The sequence below is a fragment of the Pelobates fuscus genome, chromosome 2 (assembly GCF_036172605.1).
Source record: "Pelobates fuscus isolate aPelFus1 chromosome 2, aPelFus1.pri, whole genome shotgun sequence".
In the NCBI taxonomy this organism is placed as follows: Eukaryota; Metazoa; Chordata; class Amphibia; order Anura; family Pelobatidae; genus Pelobates; species Pelobates fuscus.
In genome coordinates, this window is record NC_086318.1 from 112145624 (window position 1) to 112160650 (window position 15027).

The 15027-nt window shown below is 40.7% G+C and overlaps 1 protein-coding gene across 1 annotated transcript in view; it reads right to left on the reverse strand.

The window, feature by feature from the left end:
* Positions 1 to 226: 226 nt before the first annotated feature.
* Positions 227 to 15027, reverse strand: part of VEPH1 (ventricular zone expressed PH domain containing 1) — a 446092-nt gene continuing 431291 nt past the window's right edge. Inside the window, exon 14 of the mRNA XM_063442580.1 lies at positions 227 to 716. Coding sequence (XP_063298650.1) covers positions 480 to 716 — 237 coding nt within the window. The 3' untranslated portion in view covers positions 227 to 479. The remainder of the gene's footprint in view (positions 717 to 15027) is intronic.

The window sequence follows — 15027 nt, forward strand, 5'->3', positions numbered from 1 at the left end:
GAGCATTTATTCTGAAATAAAATAGGCTAATACCGCAACACAGGGATATGATAGAAACATTTAAATACATAAAGGGAATCAACACAGTAAAGGAGGAGACTATATTTAAAAGAAGAAAAATTACCACAACAAGTTAAATTAGAGGGGCAAAGGTTTAAAAATAATATCTGGAAGTATTACTTTACTGAGAGGGTAGTGGATGCATGGAATAGCCTTCCAGCTGAAGTGGTAGAGGTTAACACAGTAAAGGAGTTTAAGCATGCGTGGGATAGGCATAAGGCTATCCTAACTATAAGATAAGGCCAGGGACTAATGGAAGTATTTAGAAAATTGGGCAGACTAGATGGGGCGATTGGTTCTTATCTGCCGTCACATTCTATGTTTCTAACACAATATTAACATTATTAAGCTAAAATTGATGGACTTTAGTCAGTCTTGCAGTCTGATACCCTAGCCAAGCAGCTATACACGGTCACATTTTACAAATAAGTAGTAGCCTCTCGGCTCTCTCTTTCTTTAGCTTGTGCAACTGCAACATTGATGCACTGCAGCCATTCTTCAGCGTTCTTTTCATCCTTGGCCTTAAAAACATATGTCTTATTGTCTGTGAAGATCTCAAAAGCACGGGGGAGACTGCGATCCCTGCGTTTCTTGGTCACTGCTTTCACACTCTGAACTTTGCTCAGCTCAATTGGGCAATCATCAGGATCGTCTTTCTGAAATGACAGCAATAGCAATGATGTGCATTATTTTTTGAGGTCTGTACTTATGAAATCAGTAGTTGAAAAAGAGAGCATTTGGAAATGGCTTTTGACATCCCATGTAAGATGTCTAATTGTGAAAATCATCTTCTCGTGACATTCCAGCAGCATTCTCTTCCCATCATTTGGCATTGAATGTGCTTGGAAGCGGATTACTAAGTAAGGGATTATGACTAATTTTGCAAACAGACTTCCAGACTGTCTCATCAAATATCCTCCAACTAGCTGTGATAGTTTAAGGTTACATATCAATATAATATATTCTGTAATATGTTTTCTTAAAGGCAGCAGAACAACTGTAGCTTAATGTAGATTTTTTTTCTGGTGAGTGTAGTCAGTACCTGCAGATTTTTTGTCTTTTCAGAGAAAATGTTTGCATTACAGCCCAAGGATACCCCCCTGGCCACTCCTCTGATGGCTGCTACCGGTGCTTCCTGGGGCAGTGCTGCCATTCAGTGTCTCCACCATCTGCATGGAGACACTGAGCTTTCCTCATAGGGGTGCATTTATTTAATGAGGAGATGCTGATTGGCCAGGGCGGCATTTGGCTGAGATCATCAGAACTGACAATCTCAGCCAATGCTTTCCGATGGGAAGCCAAGGAGACAGATTAGGGGCAGAGCCAGCACCAACAGACTGGAATAAAGGTAAGATTTTACTATATTTAAAGGAAATGGTGGGGGGCAGGAAGGCTAGATAGTGTTTTTATATAATACATGCTTGTGTTCCTGATCCTATAGTGTTCCTTTAAGGTGAATAAAATTCAATCCTAAGCTTCAAGCGTTTATATTATTATATGTAACGTTAACTTAGAAAGAGACCTTACCCAACTCATTTATTATATGATTTGCTGATATTTATTATAAACCGAACTAGGAACATGATTTTTGGTTTAAAAATAAATCCTACAGTTTCATTAAAGGAACACTCTACATTAAGTAATAGAGGTGGGGATCAGTGCCTGGTGAACCCCAGGTAAGAAGTAAAATCATTCTAACTTGACTCTTTACTATGTAGGATGGCTATTCCTGGCACCATAACCACTACTGCATGTTCTAGTTGTTATGGAACTCAGAGTGTTCCTTTAGACATGAGCAACACAATTAATTTAATTAACTTTTCCTTTTACATAACAGTAATCTGATCATGAGATTACGTTAACCAAATAAAACAAAGAAAAAGCTTTCTACCAATTTTCTGCAGGTTATCATCTGTAGTTTGGCATACATGCGAAACACAGTAGAGGAGGAGGATCTTGCTCAAATAAGCTGCATCGGCTGAACTCATATAGGAGAAAACCAAATGCTGTGCGGACTCCTGGGTGACCCATCCTAAAATGATTTTAACATATTACACTACTCATGGCACCCGAACCAGTACAGCAGACTGTTTTAATAGAATTCTAAACAAACCAATATAACAGACACGTTACAAGGCTTTATATGTGCCAAGGCATTTCCATTTATAGGGCAGGCTAGTGTGTACCTCTGGTATGTTCTCTGACTCTCCACTCTTGATACTTTACCTCTACCCAGTGTGTATCATCCTCAGGTAGCAGATTATTAGTCATTGTGAGTCATGTGTTTAAGGTACTGGGTCTTCTCTTTATATATATTATTAGCCTTCTTATATTACTAAAGTTTTATTTATTTTTTTCACTACTATAAAGAATTTTAGAACAACCTATACTCAACTTTTATTTCTATTAGGTAGTGCTGACATTAAAGATTTAATAGTCCTTTGTCTCCTTCCAGCCAGTACTTGGGACTTGATGTTAAATAAGTAGGTCTGTTTTTCTCAAGGAGAGGAGCTAGAGGGTGGTCTTAGAAAGTCCACTGCGGAAGCCACAGGCTTTGAAGTCTGATAGTTTAAAGTGCAGTATAAGTAGAATGTTCCCCTACACAAAGGATTAATGGAACATTTAAGTCAACACTACTCATCTTATTCATTCCATAGGTTATGGTGCCAAGAGGTCCTTGCTTGTGTCTCTGTTCATATTTATTATGTATTCATATTTATTAAGGGATCACTATAGGGTCAGGAACACAAACATGTATTCCTGACCCTAAAGTGTTAAAACCACCATCTAGTCACCCTGGGCCCCTCATGCCTCCATAAATATAGCAAAATCTTACTGTATTCAATCCTGAAGTTGTAACTCTGCATGCTGTTTGCCTCAGAAAAACAAGCAGTCTGCTGACATCGTCAGAAGTGGTAGCCTGATCCAATCACAGTGCTTCCCCATAGGATTGGCTGAGACTGACAAGGAGGCAGATCAGGGGCAGAGCCAGCATGATTCAAACACAGCCCTGGCCAATCAGCACCTCCTCATAGAGATGAATCGAATCAACGAATCTCTATGAGGAAGGTTCAGTGTCTGCATGCAGAGGGAGGAGATACTGAATGTTTGGATGCATTTTAGGCAGCCATGACCCAGGAAGGATCTCTAACAGCCATCTAAGGAGTGGCTAGTGAAGTTATCACTAAGCTGTAATGTAAACACTGCATTTTCTCTGAAAAGACAGTGTTTACAGCAAAAAGCCTGAAGGTAATTATTCTACTCACCAGAACAAATTCAATAAGCTGCAGTTGTTCTGGTGACTATAGTGTCTCTTTAAGTATTCATATTTATTATGTATAGCAATTTACTAAAACAGTTTAAGCTATATGTCCAGCATAGCTTAATTCTGACATATCCAAGACCTTGTTTGATTATTATTATTATTATTATTATTGCCATTTATATAGCGCCAACAGATTCCGTAGCGCTTTACAATATTTTGAGAGGGGGGATGTAACAATAAATAGGACAATTACAAGAAAACTTACAGGAACAATAGGTTGAAGAGGACCCTGCTCAAACGAGCTTACAGACTATAGGAGGTGGGGTATTAGAAACATTAGGATAGGAAATATCAAGTAGGAGTGAAGAAGAGCTGGAGGAGAGAGCAAAGCACTGTCCCATAGGAGAGAGCAAGAGACAAGTATGTAAGGTAGAGATTACTCTGGGAGGCCATAAGCTTTCCTGAAGAGATGTGTTTTAAGGCCCTTCTTAAATGATTGAAGACTAGGGGAGAGTCTGATGGCAGTAGGCAAGCTATTCCATAGGAGAGGAGCCGCCCGTGAGAGGTCCTGCAAGCGCAAGTTGGCCGTACGGGTGCGAGCAGCGATCAGGAGGTGGTCACGGGCAGAGCGGAGGGTACGAGGAGGGGCATACCTATGGAACAGTGAAGAGATATAAGAGGGGCTGGAATTGTTCAGTGCTTTAAATGTATGGGTTAGCACTTTGAATTGACTCCTATAGGATACAGGGAGCCAATGTAAGGACTGGCAGAGGGGCGAGGTGTGAGAGGACCGACTAGAGGGGAAGATCAGTCTAGCTGCAGCATTCATTACAGACTGTAGCGGGGCAATACGGCTTTTGGAGAGACCAATCAGGAGAGGGTTACAGTAATCCATGCGGGAAATTACTAGAGCATGGACAAGCTCCTTGGTAGCATCTTGCGTAAGAAATGGGCGGATGCGGGCTATGTTTTTGAGTTGGAACCTACAGGACTTGGCAACAAACTGGATGTGAGACTCAAAGGTGAGACCAGAGTCAAGTATGACGCCAAGACAGCACGCTTGCAGGGATGGACTTATGTGGATATCACTGACCTGAAGGGAGAGCGAGAGAGGAGGATCAGTATTAGGAGGAGGAAAGACAAGGAGTTCAGTTTTAGAGAGGGTAAGTTTGAGAAAGCGTGACGACATCCAGTCAGAGATGGAAGAAAGGCAAGCAGTGACACGTTGCAGGGGAGAGGTATATCTGAGTGTCATTATCGTACAGGTGGTAGTGGAATCCAAAAGAGGCAATACGTTTTCCAAGAGAGGCAGTATAAAGAGAAAATAGAAGGGGACCAAGGAGAAAGCCTTGGGGAACTCCAACTGAGACAGGACGAGGGGAGGAGGTATCAATGGAAAAGGAGACACTGAATGAGCGTTGGGAGAGATAGGAGGAAAACCAAGAGAGGAAAGAGTCACAGAGACCGAGCGATTGAAGAGTTTGAAGGAGGAGAGCATGATCGACGGTGTCAAAGGCAGCAGAGAGGTCAAGGAGAATTAATATGGAGTAGTGACCTTTGGATTTAGCGGAGATTAGGTCATTCGTCACTTGATAAGAGCGGTCTCAGTAGAGTGGAGAGGGCGGAAGCCAGACTGAAGAGGGTCAAGGAGAGAGTTGGAATTAAGGAAGTGAGACACACGGGTAAAGAAAAGTCTTTCCAAAAGCTTTGAAGAGAAAGGGAGCAGGGATATGGGACGATAGTTAGAGGGGGAGGATGGGTCAAGAGATGTTTTTTTCAGGATAGGTAATACAGTGGCATGTTTAAGGTCAGTAGGAACAGTGCCAGAAGAGAGAGAGCAGATGTGTGTTAGGGTAGGCACAAGACAAGGGGAGAGAGATCTGATGAGGTGAGATGGGACAGGATCGAGCGGGCAAGTGGTGGGGCGAGAGGAATGGAGAAGTGCAGCCATCTCTTGTTCACTAGCTGGGGAGAAAGTTTGGAGGGTAGGGAAAGCATGATTTATGTGTGGTTGAGAAAGAGAACAGCAAGGAGGGGAGCATTGTTTCCTTAGCTGTTCAATCTTGTCAGTAAAGTAACATGCAAAGATATCAGCTGTAAGGTTAGTTTGGGGGGTGGCCACAGCAGAGCGGAGAAGGGAATTAAAGGTGTCAAAGAGACATCTGGGATTGCGGGAGCATGAGCTAATGAGAGAGGAAAAGTAGGACTGTTTGGCGAGGGCAAGGGCTGCGCTGTATGAAAGCAACATGAATCTATAATGGAGAAAGTCTGCCTGGGTGCGGGACTTCCTCCAGGAGCATTCAGCACAATGGGAGCAACTCTGCAGATAGCGTGTTGATTTATTATGCCACGGTTGGGGTCGTGTCCTCCTCGAGGTGCATGTTTGGAGTGGGGCTGCAGCGTTCAAGGCAGATGTGAGGGTAGTGTTATATGTGGAGATGGCCAGTGAGGGACAGGAGAGGGAAGGGATGGATAGCAGTTGTGAATCAATGTCAGCTGACAGCTGCTGGAGGTCAATAAAGTTAAGGTTCCTCCTGAGCTGAGGGAGGCTGAGGTTGTTGGGTGAGGGGGTAATTGAGAGCAAACGATAAGAGGTGGTGATCAGAGAGAGGAAATGGGGTGTTGCAGATATTAGATAATGTACATGAATAAGAGAAAATAAGGTCAAGGGTATGAGTGGGAGAATTAGCCCACTGCAATAGTCCGAGGGAGGAAGTAATTGAAAGTAGTTTAGAGGCTGCTGGGGTTAAAGGTGGGTTAATGTGAATATTGAAGTCTCCAAGAATTAGGAATGGAATGTTGGAAGAGAGGAAGTAGGGTAGCCAGGCAGCAAAGTGGTCAAGGAAGAGGAGAGGGGAACCAGGGGGACGATAGATTACGGCAATGTTAGCAAAGAAGGGTTTGAAAAGGCGAATTGAATGAATTTCAAATGATGGGAAAGAGAGGGAACGGGGGGTGGGCAGGGTTTTAAAGGAGCAGTGGGGTGAGAGAAGAAAACCTACACCGCCACCTTTAATCTCCGCTTGTCTTGGATTGTGGGTAAAGTGAAGACCACCAAAGGACAGTGAGGCAGGGGTTGCAGTATCTGAGGAAGAGAGCCATGTTTCTGTTAGTGCAAGTAGGTTTAGGGAGTGTGAGATAAATAGGTCATGGATGGAAGTAGATTTAAAGGTTTTGTCCTGCCTAGGGCAGCACAAAACCAGGATACACCACTGCTTACAGCATGCCACTCACCCACCGACCCTGCCCCCACCACACACACACACACAATGTATTCAATACACACACTACATCCATGACACAAAAGCAGACACTGCACCCATGACACACAGATACTGCATCCAAGACACACAGACACTACATCCACTACACACACAGACATTGCATTCACTACACACACTGCATAACATACATGGATGTTGGTGTGCTTTTTGTGGAGGGTGTATTACGTGCTGTGTGGAGCATTGCCATATCAACCCGCGGCTCGCAAGAGAAGAAGGCATGAAGCTGCGGGAGGGTAAGTTTACACTTTTGGGCCCCTCTCCATACTACATAATTTGTCACTGCACGACCAGTGAAACTAGTGTCCCCCCTCCCTGGCCACAGGTAAGAGGCAGGAAGGGGAAATACACTTATTTAAATATTTTTTTAAAAGAAGATCAGCCCTCTACACACACTACATGCACTGCACACACTGCATCCACCACACACAGACACTGCATCCTCTACATACACTCTGTTTCCAATACACACACCAAACATACTCTGCATTCACTACACTTCATCCAATATACAGACACTGCACAAACTACATGCACTACCAAGACACTGCAACCAGTATACACTCTGCACACACCAAACGTACTCTGCATCCATTACACACACTCTGCAACCACTACACCAACACTGCATCTACTACAAATCATCCACTACACAGACACTGCACGCATTACACATACACTACATCGACTACACAAATACACACACTGCATCCTATACACACTGCATATCATAATGGATGAGCGTAAGGTTTGGGGGCGGGGGAGAGGGGGAGGGTTTAATTTCATCCTTCGACCCAGGTAGCACACTGTCTTGGGCCGGCCTTGCACACAGAGCATTCGTTCTTAATTTCTTCACAGCCACAAACTCTGGCATTGCTTCCCATTGGAAAAGCACATCCTTACCCTCAACTCAGGAAATTATGAATAAACTAGAAACTGTTTATCAATATGAGCTTATGGCGTATAGATTGATAGGTATACTGGAAAAACACGCTCGGATGTGGAGTAGTTGGACAGGGGCAAGAAATGATTACCTTGTGTGTCCACACTAGCAAAACTCCAAACAAGTTCCTGCCTACTCAGTCATTATCAACTTGAACTTATCTTCCATCTAAGTATTCTCCCATACAATACACTGCAACCGTAGTTTACAATGTTATATCATACATCATAGACTCAGACTGCGATACTCATTATAAGTCAGGACACCATCCCAGGATATTAATGACGCTTGATTCACAGCCAATTTCATGCAAGAAATTGTTGTGTTTTTTTTATTGCATTTTATTACATTCCTTTATTAATATATCATGTTACAGTCCAACATCTGTAGATGTGCGACAGATACTTGACGATGCATTGCTGATAATCCCTATATTTGTACTGAACCATGTGAAAATGCTTTACCTACATGCGATGACTCAATGTACATTATGTATTGTGATTGCTGCCATTAACTTTCTACTATTGGTTTCCAACTATATTTCTGTATTCCAACTATACTGCAGCTAATGGGTTCTATATGATTGGAAAAACTCACAAAAAATTATACGTAAAAAAAAATAAAAAATAGATGGTTTTATAATTGAATCTTACTTTTCATTCTTAGATCAACTGGAAATAGAAACATATGAAGTTTTTTTTTTTGTATTTACCGAGAACTTAAATTATGTGAGATTCAAAGATAGATTGAGTAGAAAACTGAACCACAAAAAACAAAAAACAAACAAATAAAAGATTAAATAAACAACAGCATTCCCTCCTCCATGTGAATTCTAGAGAAATGCTTTATTTCTAAGGTACATGTTACTATAGCACACATCTGTTCTTGATTTTTATACATAAATGTGGTCTTTCTGGTTCATAAAAATATTTGTGGTGAGTGGAAGATTCGCTTTTGCGGAGGCAAGAGTGACCACCATCTAATTTACACCAGACAAGATTATTTTGTTTTCTACCGACCTCAACAGCGCTGAAATCCAGCCATGAACATGCCGTGAAATTAAAAAAAGAATGCTGTTTAAATTTGTTCCATGTGAAAATGAAACTGTGTGATGCTTATCTATCTACCCACCCATTATCTATCTATCCATTCACTATCTATATATCTATCTATCTATCTATCTATCCATTCATTATCTATCTATCTGTCTATCTATCCATTCACTATCTATCTATCTATCTATCTATCGGCACTGTAATGCTGTTAAAAAATAAAGTCATAAAATATGAGAATGTATACATCAATTAAGTCAAATATATCCCCATACACAGGAAAAGTATACATTTAGGGCTGCCAACAGAAAACCTTATCCTTTCATTTCCTCAAACCCTCCATTTAAATTAAATTATTATTTTAGGGGGGTAAGCAGCACATGTTTTATTACATAAAACATTAAACCAGTTTGAGTCCTACTCCATTAAATATTTAGCATATGGAACATATCTTTGGTTTCAGACTCTGGTGTTCAATTCCATTTTGGAATAGTGGCTAGAGCCTTAGAGGATGCATAGCAGAACTTTAAATACAAATCTGCAAGCACTTGTGTCTGGCTTAGAACTATCGTCGATGTCTAATTCCACAATGAGCAAAACAAAAAAGGAAAATCTGGCTAGCTGTTCATTGTATCACTTCACTTTCTAATTATTTGAAACCGATACTCTTTTGCTGTCCTGTTTAGTCACTTTAAGAGATGTGTTATCTATCAGGTTTGATGTAATAAGCAAGCGTTTGACACCTTGTCATACTGTGAGGTTGATTCCATCGAGCATCTTATGTTTCAGCCCAGTATGTGTCTGACTGCAACCGAAGAATTTATTTCTGTAGAGACTCAAAAGAGACCCCAAATAAACTCATCATATGGAAATGTCTTAGTATTTTAGTAACAAACTATTTTTCGTGTCTGCCAAATGCATACATTTAAAGCACAGTGGATAGTTTTCTTAACGGTGAATTGATGTGAATCAGAAGCCACATTGCGAAACCTAAACTACAATAGCCAAGTTTGGAGAATTTTTCCAACTACTCTGCAATTTGGACACTGTCACCAGCCTTTTTAAGATGGCACTGGATTTGATGGACCTGGTGCCAAAAACAAGAGGGGTTTAGAGGTAAGAACAGGGAACCTATGCTAAAATAATACTTTTGGGAGGAAAGTCGGGAGGGAGGTGGACAATGCAAAAATAAAGACAATATTGCCCATGACAGCTGCCTTAACATTTCCCCAGTTTTTGTTTTTTTCATTTAATTTTAAATGTTCATGTTTTACATTCTCTTAGGGTACAATACAGTTTTGGTTCATTCATAACATTTTACACTTTCATCACATCATATTACTCATCCTTGAGAATAATCTCATTTATGTGGAAAATTCATAATATTCTAAAAGAGATAACAATAAAATATAACCAAAATATGACTAAAAGAATAAAGAAAACAAACAAAAATGAAATAAATAATTCAACATTGTATTCCAAGCTGTCTATCAATATCGTAATCATTTCACTCTTCAATTTATCTAATTCAATAATAAAAAAGATTCCTAGTTTATAGATCGCAGATCTTCCTTGGAGATCCCAACCCACATAAAGAGGGAAAAGAAGAGATGGCGACACTTCCTCCCAGCGCTCTTTGCAGACAGCCGCGTGGGAGGAAATTGAGAGGAGCTCCCAGGACCAGGTAAGTGCATGGAATGAGGGAGGGGGGTGAAATCTTTATCATGGACTCACTAGTACTACTAGTGAGTCCATGATAAAGATTTTACCCCCCCCCCCTTCCTTTCAGTGAGCCAGTAGTGGGGGGTGGACATGAAATTGGGGGTGGACATGAAATATGGGGGGGGAATGGACGCTGAAACCCACGCTGCGCCACTGTGTGTGGTGTGAAGAGGGGGTCCTGGAGGGGGCAAGGAAGTGTTCCTAAATTACATTTTCGAAATGTGGTCACCCTACCCTAATCAAGCCTGAAAATTGAGGCTCTGTGCTGCACTGCTGCTATGCTATTTAAAAAAATGTTATGCTGCCTTTATGCAGGGGACGCAGGGACAGCAATTCACAATGGGAAGGTGCGAGTGTCGCTTTGCCTTTAAGACACTAGATTCACTTTCCCTTGCGGTTCTGTTTATGTATGTATGTATGCAAGAGTGCATATATATGTATGTTTGTATGTATATACAGGGAGTGCAGAATTATTAGGCAAATTAGTATTTTGACCACATCATCCTCTTTATGCATGTTGTCTAACTCCAAGCTGTATAGGCTCGAAAGCCTACTACCAATTAAGCATATTAGGTGATGTGCATCTCTGTAATGAGAAGGGGTGTGGTCTAATGACATCAACACCCTATATCAGGTGTGCATAATTATTAGGCAACTTCCTTTCCTTTGGCAAAATGGGTCAAAAGAAGGACTTGACAGGCTCAGAAAAGTCAAAAATAGTGAGATATCTTGCAGAGGGATGCAGCACTCTTAAAATTGCAAAGCTTCTGAAGCGTGATCAAGCGTTTCAACAATCAAGCGTTTCATTCAAAATAGTCAACAGGGTCGCAAGAAGCGTGTGGAGAAACCAAGGCGCAAAATAACTGCCCATGAACTGAGAAAAGTCAAGCGTGCAGCTGCCAAGATGCCACTTGCCACCAGTTTGGCCATATTTCAGAGCTGCAACATCACTGGAGTGCCCAAAAGCACAAGGTGTGCAATACTCAGAGACATGGACAAGGTAAGAAAGGCTGAAAGACGACCACCACTGAACAAGACACACAAGCTGAAACGTCAAGACTGGGCCAAGAAATATCTCAAGACTGATTTTTCTAAGGTTTTATGGACTGATGAAATGAGAGTGAGTCTTGATGGGCCAGATGGATGGATTGGTAAAGGGCAGAGAGCTCCAGTCCGACTCAGACGCCAGCAAGGTGGAGGTGGAGTACTGGTTTGGGCTGGTATAATCAAAGATGAGCTTGTGGGGCCTTTTCGGGTTGAGGATGGAGTCAAGCTCAACTTCCAGTCCTACTGCCAGTTTCTGGAAGACACCTTCTTCAAGCAGTGGTACAGGAAGAAGTCTGCATCCTTCAAGAAAAACATGATTTTCATGCAGGACAATGCTCCATCACACTCGTCCAAGTACTCCACAGCGTGGCTGGCAAGAAAGGGTATAAAAAAAGAAAATCTAATGACATGGCCTCCTTGTTCACCTGATCTGAACCCCATTGAGAACCTGTGGTCCATCATCAAATGTGAGATTTACAAGGAGGGAAAACAGTACACCTCTCTGAACAGTGTCTGGGAGGCTGTGGGTGCTGCTGCACGCAATGTTGATGGTGAACAGATCAAAACACTGACAGAATCCATGGATGGCAGGCGTTTGAGTGTCCTTGCAAAGAAAGGTGGCTATATTGGTCACTGATTTGTTTTTGTTATGTTTTTGAATGTCAGAAATGTATATTTGTGAATGTTGAGATGTTATATTGGTTTCACTGGTAAAAATAAATACCGTATATACTCGAGTATAAGCCGACCCGAATATAAGCCGAGGCCCCTAATTTTACCCCAAAAAACTGGGAAAACTTATTGACTCGAGTATAAGACTAGGGTGGAAAATGCAGCAGCTACTGGTAAATTTCTAAATAAAATTAGATCCTAAAAAAGTTATATTAACTGAATATTTATTTACAGTGTGTGTTTATAATGAATGCAGTGTGTGTGTGTGTATGAATGCAGTGTGTATATGAATGCTGTGTGTGTATGCAGTGTGTATATAATGAATGGAGTGCAGTGCGTGTATATGAGTGCAGTGCGTGTATATGAGTGCAGTGTGTGTATAATGAATGCAGTGCAGAGTGTGTGAGTGCAGTGTGTATATAATGAATGCAGTGTGTATGTATTAGTGCAGTGTGTATGTATGAATGCAGTGTGTATGTATTAGTGCAGTGTGTATGTATGAATGCAGTGTGTGTATGAATGCAGTGTGTATATAATGAATGGAGTGCAGTGTGTGTATATGAGTGCAGTGTGTATATGAGTGCAGTGTGTGTGTATGAGTGCAGTGTGTGTGTATGAGTGCAGTGTGTATGCAGTGTGTATATAATGAATGCAGTGCAGTGTGTGTATATGAGTGCAGTGTGTGTATGAATGCAGTGTGTATATAATGAATGGAGTGCAGTGTGTGTATATGAGGGCAGTGTGTATATGAGTGCAGTGTGTGTGTATGAGTGCAGTGTGTGTGTATGAGTGCAGTGTGTATGCAGTGTGTTTATAATGAATGCAGTGCAGTGTGTGTGTATGAGTGCAGTGCGTATATAATGAATGCAGTGCAGTGTGTGTATGAGTGTGTTTATGAATGCAGTGTGTGTGAGTGCAGTGTGTGTGTGTGTGTGAGTGCAGAGCATTGGTGGGGGTGGGCATTTTATTAATTATTATTATTTAATTATTACTGTAATATATATATTTTTTAATGTTGTTATTATTATTTTTTTTATTATTATTATTTTTTTTTTATATTATTTTTTAAATTTATTTTTTCGTCCCCCCTCCCTGCTTGTTAGCTGGCCAGGGAGGGGGGCTCTCACTCCCTGGTGGTCCAGTGGATGGGCTGTAGGAGGGGGGCTGTCAGGAAGCTGTAACTTACCTTCACCGCAGCTCCTGTCAGCTCCCTTCTCTCTCCTCCGTCCGTGCAGCTCCCAGGTCAGCTTCCAAAAAATGTGCTGAAAAACTCGTCTTATACTCGAGTATATACGGTAATTGAAATGGGTATATATTTATTTTTTGTTAAGTTGCCTAATAATTATGCACAGTAATAGTCACCTGCACACCCAGATACCCCCCTAAAATAGCTATAACTAAAAACAAACTAAAAACTACTTCCAAAAATATTCAGCTTTGATATTAATGAGTTTTTTGGGTTCATTGAGAACATGGTTGTTGTTCAATAATAAAATTAATCCTCAAAAATACAACTTGCCTAATAATTCTGCACTCCCTGTACAGGCATACCCCACTTTTAAGTACACAATGGGACCAGAGCATGTAAAACGAAAATGTACTTAAAGTGAAGCAATACCTTTTTTCACTTCCCAATTGCATGTACTACATTGCAATAGTAATTTAAAGGCATAACTGATACTGCAACTGCAGATTTCCAGTGATTTTATTTCCAGTGATTTTATTAGTTATTTCCAATGGGTTTTTATTCAGTTAAAACAAACAATAAAAAAAAAAAAAAAATCTCATTCCAGATTGTGCCATAATGTTTTACTCATCTGACAACCTTAAACTGAGAGGAAAAGTAAAAAAAACTCTGCCCACTGGGCCATTTTCTGCCAATACCGAGCCAATGTGTATTTGTTAGTAGCTTAGTTGCACACTTTGTTTAGAAACACCTCTTCTGGCTAATGCAGCTAAGCTGCTAAGTCATAGTTATAGAAAATGGCATGGAAAACCCTTTCACTAGATGGCAGCCGATTGCAGAATATGGACAATGTAGGGCAGAAAAAAAAAAATATATATGTTCAGCTAGGAGTAGACATTATAAATTTGAGATGATTAACCTGTGCCATGTCAGAAGGTGTGAAGAGTTCTTGCCCCAATGACACTGAACTGAGCTGCTCCAGGCGAGAATAGAACCTTACATGTACTGTTCACTCGCAAACAGAAGAGGCGCGGGAATGTCTGTACTCGGGAGGCACCTTTAAGTACACTCGCGGGTATGTCTGTACTCGCGAGTGTATGTAAAGTGAGTGTATGTAAAGCGGGGTATGCCTGTATATATAAAAATGTCCAAACTCTGGCACTCAATCTAAAAAATATATATATATATATATATATATATATATATATATATATATATATATAGCACCAGTAACTTATACCTGGGTGCTTCCCAGCAAATAGTATAAACAAAATGAGAACAGGAGCACTCTCTTGGATTTCAAAATGTATTTAAAAAAATCACCACCTCTACATCAATGTTTCGACCCTTCAGGGTCTTTATCAAGATGATAAAAGACCTTGAAGGGTTGAAACGTTGATTTAGAGGTGGTGATATTTTGAAATACATTTTGAAATCCAAGAGAGTGCTCCTGTTCTCATTTTGTTTATATATATATATATATATATATATATATATATAATATATATATTTAACCCTGCACTCCAATCAAAGTAGTAAAAACCTGGTGCTCTGGTTGCTAGATAATTTAAAGTGAAAAAATACCGGCACTCCAAGGTTTTCCAAATAAAAATCTTCTTTATTCTAATAAGTACATCAACATTTCAGCTCCACTAAGGAGCTTTCATCAAGACACTCATACCATGTAAAATGAAAAAAGCTTATATAGGACATACAATTAATAAAATAGGTACTTACAGACAGGTGTTCATCATTTCCGTCTGCCGCCAGGTACGCTCAAGCCGCCTACACGCTCGTAC